Source organism: Vitis riparia, chromosome 1 (assembly GCF_004353265.1).
Source record: "Vitis riparia cultivar Riparia Gloire de Montpellier isolate 1030 chromosome 1, EGFV_Vit.rip_1.0, whole genome shotgun sequence".
NCBI classification, from domain to species: Eukaryota; Viridiplantae; Streptophyta; class Magnoliopsida; order Vitales; family Vitaceae; genus Vitis; species Vitis riparia.
The window spans coordinates 12,081,152-12,090,702 of record NC_048431.1 but is presented as its reverse complement, the minus strand read 5'-3'; the positions used below and the strand labels follow the sequence as shown (position 1 = coordinate 12,090,702).

Here is a 9,551-nt window from a genome sequence, read left to right as displayed (position 1 = left end):
ACCTTTAAATTTTGGTTTTTAAAAAGAGTCAAAAATAATTATCGAATCAAGATGGTCAGACTAAGTGGTATATGGTATATATACTAGAGTTTGTTTATTAAATTGAAAAAAAATAAGTGTAAATTAAAAGAATCCACTAATATTTAAAACTCCAAGATATATATGTCTTAATATTCTGCAGGCCATCTCCGACTTCTTCAACTAAATATCAAATTTGATATATTGTAATTCGAAAAAACTACAATCCAACTAATATCAAATTACTAATTTTGCATTATTCTTACAATATTGTAACCTACAAGAAAAAAAGTGTCCAACTATCTAATTATCTGCATTACTGACTGCAAGTAGGCATCTCAAAGCGACAGATGGGGCATACATGGCTCTGCTTCAGCCACCTTATTATACATGAACCATGAAAGACGTGAGAACATGGCATGACTGTCACTTCCGACCCACCGCCCAACTCTTCCAAACATATCATACAGCTTTCACCCTCTAATATTGTCTTCGTCTTGAGTGCCTTGATTGAGATATCAGTTGCCGGAATCATCCCGTTTCCTCTGCCCTCATTTTCTATCATTGATTCCCTAGTAGCCATATCAATCAACACCCGCTCATTGCGAACATGCATAGTTACCAATCTTATTCTAGCCTGTAGTGGAAATACCATGCCTGCATCCATGTGGGATACCAAGTTTTGGATGCTTCGTGCAAACGCAACTATTTTGACAATTATACGATCATGTAAATTTGGGTCCACTCCCATAGACGACAACACGCCAGATAACATTTGGTGAGAGGTGTGGTCGGACATGAAGACCTGATAATCAAATAAGGGCAGTTGTAAAGCCAAGCTATGAACAAAACATCTGCTGATAATAGATGCAGCCCCATCGGATGCTATGTTCATCCATTCATGCTCCAATTGCCATAAAATTGTCAAGTCAACTTGAACAGATGAAGACGATGTGGAAGCAGAGTAGCCATCAGGATCATGGTCAGGTATCCATAATTTTGTTACCAAGTGCTTGCAGCGATGAGTGGTTTCCATAATCAAGAAACTGGAAGGAAAACTGAGAAGACGACACAAAAATCTTGATGTTATGCCAAGATATGAATCGAAAGATGTTCAAATTGAGTAAAGAATGTAGTGTTTAACTATGTATGTATATATATATATATATATATGCCTCTCCTACTCCAATAAGTTTCTAAATCTTGGTATTTGTAAGTTTCTAAATACGGGTATTTGTACTTTATATCAAATAACTTTCTAAATCAAATCTTATCCGAATATATATTGCAAAATATAGGAAGTTTCTAATTCTAACCAGTCATAGTTCTTAAACGTAAAAAGTGATTATGACTTATTTTATTAAGTTCTAAATCTGCTTCCAATACTTTATCTTTCTAAATCAAATCAAATCTTTTCTTATATATTACAAGACAAATATTTCAAAATATAATAAATTTCTAATTTCAAAAGTTGTTAAATATAAAAAGCTTTGTTTGTAAATTGACTTATTTATCTTTCCAAAATCATAACTACAATCAAAATCTTGAGATCTTAAAATTTTTAAATCTTATCAATAGAAACGTTTTGAAGAAAATTAAAAAATAATTAATTTTTTTAATAATTTTAGTAATTTTGCAGTAAAAAAATCTAAAAGTTTTTCATGAAATTTATTAATTGAATTAATAATTTGTAAATATTTTTTTTTTTGGAGTAATAGAGGTTTTAATTGAAAATTTATATACGATATGTTAATGTAAATATTATATCATAAGTAAATTAAAAGTGGATTTACAATTAGAATTTAGATAATGTCACAAGAGACAATTTTTAATTTCATTAGTTATTTTGTAAATTGACTTAATTATCTTTGGAAAATCATAACTACCAAAAAAAAATCTTCAAATCTTATCAATATAAACCCATCACAAAAAAAAATGTATAAAATAATAAATTGAGTTACATATGGAATGAGATAAACATAATTAAAACAAAAATTTTGGACTATAAAAAAATTGTAACAAAGGAAACTAATTTACAATGTAAAAAACAGCTATATCTTCTATACCAATAATTGAGTTTAGAATTGAGATTTTCATAGTTTTTTGGTAATTGTATGGTAGATTATAAAAAATAATTTGCAAAATGCGATTGTGAAGAAAATATTTTCAAATCTTTCATAATTTTTGTCAACTAAGGAAATGAAAGTTGCCACATAACCAAATTAAAGTCATTGTCTCTTGAAAATTTGATTTTCTTTTCTTAAGAAAGAAATTATAAGCAAAAATCGAGATGATTTCTAAAAATCCAAAATTAATGTCAAAATCATTTTTTGAAGGTACGATTTAAAAAAAATTAAAATTCTTAAAATCCAAAAAGAAAGCAAAAACCAGATGGCCTACCTGTGGTGAGGCTTGATGGTTGGCGGCGGTGGCTGTGAGAGTATGGGGGAGGTGACGCCGGCGGTGTGTGGAGGGTGATGTGAAGATGGAGGGAGCAGAAAAGGGAAAGAATTAAAGCCAGAAAAGAAACGAACGAAACAAATAAGCAGCAGAAGGGAAAAGAAGAAGAAGAGGGAAGGGGGGCCGGACTCCCTGGACGAAAGAGAGACCTCTCTTCAAACAAAAATCTCCTATCTTCTCTAAAACACTTCTATTCTTAAAACTCTGATTCTCTCTCTCTTAAAATCCTGACTTTCTATTTTTTTTAAATTCTGACTTTCTCCTATCTTCTCTAAAACATTTCTATTCTTAAAACTCTGATTCTCTCTCTCTTAAAATCCTGACTTTCTATTTTTTTAAATTCTGACTTTCCTCTAAAAATGTTGATTTTTCTTTTCAATTCTATCTTCGGTTTATTAAAAAAATAATAAGAATACATACAGGAGTGTATGGGCTAGAAAGCCTGAAACTTTTGGTTAAAAAAAATCCTAAGACCAATTTTGGAGTATATATATATTATGAGTGGCCCAAAATTTAAATGTAATTAGGCTTAAATTTAAAAATAAAATTGAATCTAAAATCAATTTAAGAAAAAAAACTGAAAAACACGATTGAACAGCCAAAAAACTGTTTACTATTTTGTGTTTTATATTATCAAAAATAGAAAATAAAATATTTTTAGATAACATCTTTTAATTGTTTTCACTTTTTTTTTTATAATTATTTTAAATAATAATTATACAAACGTGTCTAATGATTAATATTAAAACTCTAAACATAAAAATTATTTTTAAATATATTAAAATATGTTAAAAATATTTCATGTTCTTAAACAAATTTTTATTTTACAAAACATTAGAGAATAATTTTAAAAATCTGTTCTTAAAAATTATTTTTTTAAATTATTTTAAAAAGTAGTTATCAAACAAAGACTTCATTTTTTTGTATGTGACATTTCCTTTTATATCATAAATATATATTTTTTCAAAGGAGGGTTATTCTTTGTTTGTAAATTAATAATAATAAATTGATAGTATTTTTAATGGTGAGATGCATGATATAAATTTGATTTTTTGGGAGAAGCACTTACAAAGTATTAATTCAAAAATTCTTTAAATATTTAAAAGATAATTTAGCCATTTCACCCATCCCTAACTATTGTAAGAAAAATATTTTCAAATATTACAGAATGAGTGGTATATGGTATATATACTAGAGTTTGTTTATTAAATTGAAAAAAATAAGTGTAAATTAAAAGAATCCACTAATATTTAAAACTCCAAGATATATATGTCTTAATATTCTGTAGGCCATCTCCGACTTCTTCAACTAAATATCAAATTTGATATATTGTAATTCGAAAATACTACAATCCAACTAATATCAAATTACTAATTTTACATTTTTCTTATAATATTATTACCTACAAGAAAAAAGGCGTCCAACTATCTAATTATCTGCATTACTGACTGCAAGTAGGCATCTCAAAGCGACAGATGGGGCATACATGGCTCTGCTTCAGCCACCTTATTATACATGAACCATGAAAGACGTGAGAACATGGCATGATTGTCACTTCCGACCCACCGCCCAACTCTTCCAAACATATCATACAACTTTCACCCTCTAATATTGTCTCCGTCTTGAGTGCCTTGATTGAGATATCAGTTGCCGGAATCATCCCCTTTCCACTGCCCTCATTTTCTATCATTGATTCCCTAGTAGCCAAATCAATCAACACCCGCTCATTGCGAACATGCATAGTTACCAATCTTATTCTAGCCTGTAGTGGAAATACCATGCCTGCATCCATGTGGGATACCAAGTTTTCGATGCTTCGTGCAAACGCAACTATTTTGACAATTATACGATCATGTAAATATGGGTCCACTCCCATAGATAACAATGCGCCAGACAACATTTGGTGAGAAGTGTGGTCGGACATGAAGACCTGATAATCAAATAAGGGCAGTCGTAAAGCCAAGCTATGAACAACGCATCTGCTGATAATAGATGCAGCCCCATCGGATGCTATGTTCATCCATTCATGCTCCAATTGCCATAAAATTGTCAAGTCAACTCGAACAGATGAAGACGATGTGGAAGCAGAGTAGCCATCAGGATCATGGTCAGGTATCCATAATTTTGTTACCAAGTGCTTGCAACGATGAGTGGTCTCCATAATCAAGAAACTGGAAGGAAAACTGAGAAGACGACACAAAAATCTTGATGTTATGCCAAGAGATGAATCGAAAGATGTTCAAATTGAGTAAGGAATGTAGTGTTTAACTATGTATATATATATATATATATATATACCTCTCCTACTCCAATAAGTTTCTAAATATTGGTATTTGTAAGTTTCTAAATACGGGTATTTGTACTTTATATTAAATAACTTTCTAAATCAAATCTTATCCGAATATATATTGCAAAATATAGGAAGTTTCTAATTCTAACCATTAAACGTAAAAAGTGATTATGACTTATTTTATTAAGTTTCTAAATCTGCTTCTAGTACTTTATCTTTCTAAATCAAATCAAATCTTATCTTATATATTACAAGACAAATATTTCAAAATATAATAAATTTCTAATTTCAAAAGTTGTTAAATATAAAAAGCTTTGTTTGTAAATTGACTTATTTATCTTTTCAAAATCATAACTACAATCAAAATCTTGAGATCTTAAAATTTTTAAATCTTATCAATAGAAACGTTTTGAAGAAAATTAAAAAATACTAAATTTTTTTAATAATTTTAGTAATTTTGCAGTAAAAAAATCTAAAAGTTTTTCATGAAATTTATTAATTGAATTAATAATTTGTAAATATTTTTCTTTTGGAGTAATAGAGGTTTTAATTGAAATTTTATATACGATATGTTAATGTAAATATTATATCGTAAGTAAACTAAAAGTGGATTTACAATTAGAATTTAGATAATGTCACAAGAGACAATTTTTAATTTCATTAGTTATTTTGTAAATTGACTTAATTATCTTTGGAAAATCATAACTACCATAAAAAAATCTTCAAATCTTATCAATATAAACCCATCACAAAAAAATGTATAAAATAATAAATTGAGTTACATATGGAATGAGATAAACATAATTAAAATAAAAATTTTGGACTATAAAAAAATTGTAACAAAGGAAACTAATTTACAATGTAAAAAACAGTTATATCTTCTATACCAATAATTGAGTTTAGAATTGAGATTTTCATAGTTTTTTGGTAATTGTATGATAGATTATAAAAAATAATTTGCAAAATACGATTGTGAAAAAAATATTTTCAAATCTTTCATAATTTTTGTCAACTAAGGAAATGAAAGTTGCCACATAACCAAATTAAAGTCATTGTCTCTTGAAAATTTGATTTTCTTTTCTTAAAAAAGAAATTATAAGCAAAAATCGAGATGATTTCTAAAAATCCAAAATTAATGTCAAAATCATTTTTTGAAGGTACGATTTAAAAAAAAATTAAAATTCTTAAAATCCAAAAAGAAAGCAAAAACCAGATGGCCTACCTGTGGTGAGGCTTGATGGTTGGCGGCGGTGGCTGTGAGAGTATGGGGGAGGTGACGCCGGCGGTGTGTGGAGGGTGATGTGAAGATGGAGGGAGCAGAAAAGGGAAAGAATTAAAGCCAGAAAAGAAACGAACGAAACAAATAAGCAGCAGAAGGGAAAAGAAGAAGAAGAGGGAAGGGGGCCGGACTCCCTGGACGAAAGAGAGACCTCTCTTCAAACAAAAATCTCCTATCTTCTCTAAAACACTTCTATTCTTAAAACTCTGATTCTCTCTCTCTTAAAATCCTGACTTTCTATTTTTTTAAAATTCTGACTTTCTCCTATCTTCTCTAAAACATTTCTATTCTTAAAACTCTGATTCTCTCCCTCTTAAAATCCTGACTTTCTATTTTTTTTAAAATTCTGACTTTCCTCTAAAAATGTTGATTTTTCTTTTCAATTCTATCTTAGGTTTATTAAAAAAATAATAAGAATACACACAGGAGTGTATGGGCTAGAAAGCCTGAAACTTTTGGTTAAAAAAAATCCTAAGACCAATTTTGGAGTATATATATATTATGAGTGGCCCAAAATTTAAATGTAATTAGGCTTAAATTTAAAAATAAAATTGAATCTAAAATCAATTTAAGAAAAAAAACTGAAAAACACGATTGAATAGCCAAAAAACTGTTTACTATTTTGTGTTTTATATTATCAAAAATAGAAAATAAAATATTTTTAGATAACATCTTTTAATTGTTTTAAATAATAATTATACAAACGTGTCTAATGATTAATATTAAAACTCTAAACATAAAAATTATTTTTAAATATATTAAAATATGTTAAAAATATTTCATGTTCTTAAACAAATTTTTATTTTACAAAACATTAGAGAATAATTTTAAAAATATGTTCTTAAAAATTATTTTTTAAAATTATTTTAAAAAGTAGTTATCAAACAAGGACTTCATTTTTTTGTATGTGACATTTCCTTTTATATCATAAATATATATTTTTTCAAATGAGGGTTATTCTTTGTTTGTAAATTAATAATAATAATTGATAGTATTTGTAATGGTGAGATGCATGATATAAATTTGATTTTTTGGGAGAAGCACTTACAAAGTATTAATTCAAAAATTATTTAAATATTTAAAAGATAATTTAGCCATTTCACCCATCCCTAACTATTGTAAGAAAAATATTTTCAAATATTAAAAAAAAATGCTTTTAAACCTTTAAATTTTAATTTTTAAAAAGAGTCAATAAATAATCATCGAATCAAGATGGTTAGACTGAGTGGTATATGGTATATATACTAGAGTTTGTTTATTAAATTAAAAAAAATAAGTGTAAATTAAAAGAATCCACTAATATTTAAAACTCCAAGATATATATGTCTTAATATTCTGTAGGTCATCTCCGACTTCTTCAACTAAATATCAAATTTGATATATTGTAATTCGAAAATACTACAATCCAACTAATATCAAATTACTAATTTTACATTATTCTTACAATATTATAACCTACAAGAAAAAAGGCGTCCAACTATCTAATTATCTACATTACTGACTGCAAGTAGGCATCTCAAAGCGACAGATGGGGCATACATGGCTCTGCTTCAGCCACCTTATTATACATGAACCATGAAAGACATGAGAACATGGCATGACTGTCACTTTCGACCCACCGCTCAACTCTTCCAAACATATCGTACAGCTTTCACCCTCTAATATTGTCTCCGTCTTGAGTGCCTTGATTGAGATATCAGTAGCCGGAATCATCCCCTTTCCTCTGCCCTCATTTTCTATCATTGATTCCCTAGTAGCCAAATCAATCAACACCTGCTCATTGCGAACATGCATAGTTACCAATCTTATTCTAGCCCGTATTGGAAGTACCATGCCTGCAGCCATGTGGGATACCAAGTTTTGGATGCTTCGTGCATACGCAACTATGTTGACAATTATGCTATCATGTAAATATGGGTCCACTCCCATAGACAACAACGCGCCAGACAACATTTGGTGAGAGGTGTGGTCGGACATGAAGACCTGATAATCAAATAAGGGCAGTCGTAAAGCCAAGCTATGAACAACGCATCTGCTGATAATAGATGCAGCCCCATCGGATGCTATGTTCGTCCATTCATGCTCCAATTGCCATAAAATTGTCAAGTCAACTTGAACAGATGAAGACGATGTGGAAGCAGAGTAGCCATTAGGATCATGGTCAGGTATCCATAATTTTGTTACCAAGTGCTTGCAACGATGAGTGGTTTCCATAATCAAGAAACTAGAAGGAAAACTGAGAAGACGACACAAAAATCTTGATGTTATGCTAAGAGATGAATCGAAAGATGTTCAAATTGAGTATGGAATGTAGTGTTTAACTATGTATATATATATATATACCTCTCTTACTCCAATAAGTTTCTAAATCTTGGTATTTGTAAGTTTCTAAATACGGGTATTTGTACTTTATATCAGATAACTTTCTAAATCAAATCTTATCCCAATATATTTTGCAAAATATAGAAAGTTTCTAATTCTAATCAAGTCATGGTTCTTAAATGTAAAAAGTGATTATGACTTATTTTATTAAGTTTCTAAATCTGCTTGGGGTACTTTATCTTTCTAAATCAAATCTTATCTTATATATTACAAGACAAATATTTTAAAATATAATAAATTTCTAATTGAAAAAGTTGTTAAATATAAAAAGCTTTATTTGTAGATTGACGTATTTATCCTTCCAAAATCATAACTGATTTATGCCTAATTGGTGTCTCAGCTGGTTCGTGTCCAACTGGTGCTCCTTGATGGCGAGAGTAATCAACAATATTTATAACCTATAACACCATGAACTAGGGTAGCAAATACAAAGCTACTATAGCATAGTGGCTCTAGGATCGTTCCACTGGGAAGGGTACTCAAGTTGAAAATGATACCAATTCAAAGTGAATTGGTGCTGTTCCATTTCAAGATTAGCTTAAGAAATAAAACACAAACTTTGGTTGGAAAAGGGTTAAGCTTAAGTTAACAACACGGCAAGTGATGAAAATTACTTAAGAAGAAAAGCATTCCTTGGAGATTCAGGTATACAGGGGAGGTTCCTCATGCAAAATCATAGCTCCGGTCAGTTGGTTCATTTCCTCACATTAGAGAATTAACATAAAGTCAATTCTCTAACAGGTGCTGCACAAATGCATCCCTCAATTGGATTTCAGCTTTAATTCTCTCACTGATGCAACTTGCAATGGTTCAAGCCTCTCACTTAGCCTTTACCATTCAAGGTGATCTTTAACCTTGGATTACCCGTCAAAAGCTCGCAAGAGATAACTAATGGATGTCTCCTAAGAGTCCAAAAGCTTACCAAGTGTTGGCTATTCTAGAAAATCCTACCTTCAAGTCACCTACCAGAGGCTCGCAAGGGGTAAACTAGTGCATCTCCATGGTTAGAGATCACTTGCCTTACCAAGTGTTGGCCCAGGTGACTCCAAGGTGTTTTAAGTTAACTAAAAACATTAGAAACCATTCACGGGACACACTTACTCTTCATTCATATCTGAAACC

General features: G+C 29.9%; 3 protein-coding genes across 3 annotated transcripts; all 3 read right to left on the bottom strand.

Moving 5' to 3' along the window:
* Positions 1–334: 334 nt before the first annotated feature.
* LOC117920208 (E3 ubiquitin-protein ligase RNF130-like) lies at positions 335–1,054 on the bottom strand. The gene has a single exon (XM_034837613.1). It carries the CDS (start codon positions 1,052–1,054, stop codon positions 335–337), a length of 720 nt encoding a protein of 239 aa, XP_034693504.1.
* A 2,865-nt stretch (positions 1,055–3,919) lies between these two features.
* Positions 3,920–4,639, bottom strand: LOC117920204. Its single transcript, XM_034837601.1, has one exon. It carries the CDS (start codon positions 4,637–4,639, stop codon positions 3,920–3,922), a length of 720 nt encoding a protein of 239 aa, XP_034693492.1.
* A 2,902-nt stretch (positions 4,640–7,541) lies between these two features.
* LOC117920197 (E3 ubiquitin-protein ligase AMFR-like) lies at positions 7,542–8,261 on the bottom strand. The gene is made up of 2 exons (XM_034837588.1): positions 7,878–8,261; positions 7,542–7,820 (listed from the first exon to the last, which is right to left on the bottom strand). The coding sequence occupies exons 1-2, from the start codon at positions 8,259–8,261 to the stop codon at positions 7,542–7,544; spliced, it is 663 nt and encodes a 220-aa protein (XP_034693479.1).
* Positions 8,262–9,551: the final 1,290 nt, after the last annotated feature.

Coding starts and splice junctions, on each gene's coding strand:
- LOC117920204 (XM_034837601.1), bottom strand. CDS start 4,639: ATGGAGACCACTCATCGTTGCAAGCACTTGGTAACAAAATTATGGATA.
- LOC117920197 (XM_034837588.1), bottom strand. CDS start 8,261: ATGGAAACCACTCATCGTTGCAAGCACTTGGTAACAAAATTATGGATA. Junction 7,821..7,877: donor CCCACATGGCTGCAGGCATG/GTACTTCCAATA, acceptor CGCAATGAGCAG/GTGTTGATTGATTTGGCTAC.
- LOC117920208 (XM_034837613.1), bottom strand. CDS start 1,054: ATGGAAACCACTCATCGCTGCAAGCACTTGGTAACAAAATTATGGATA.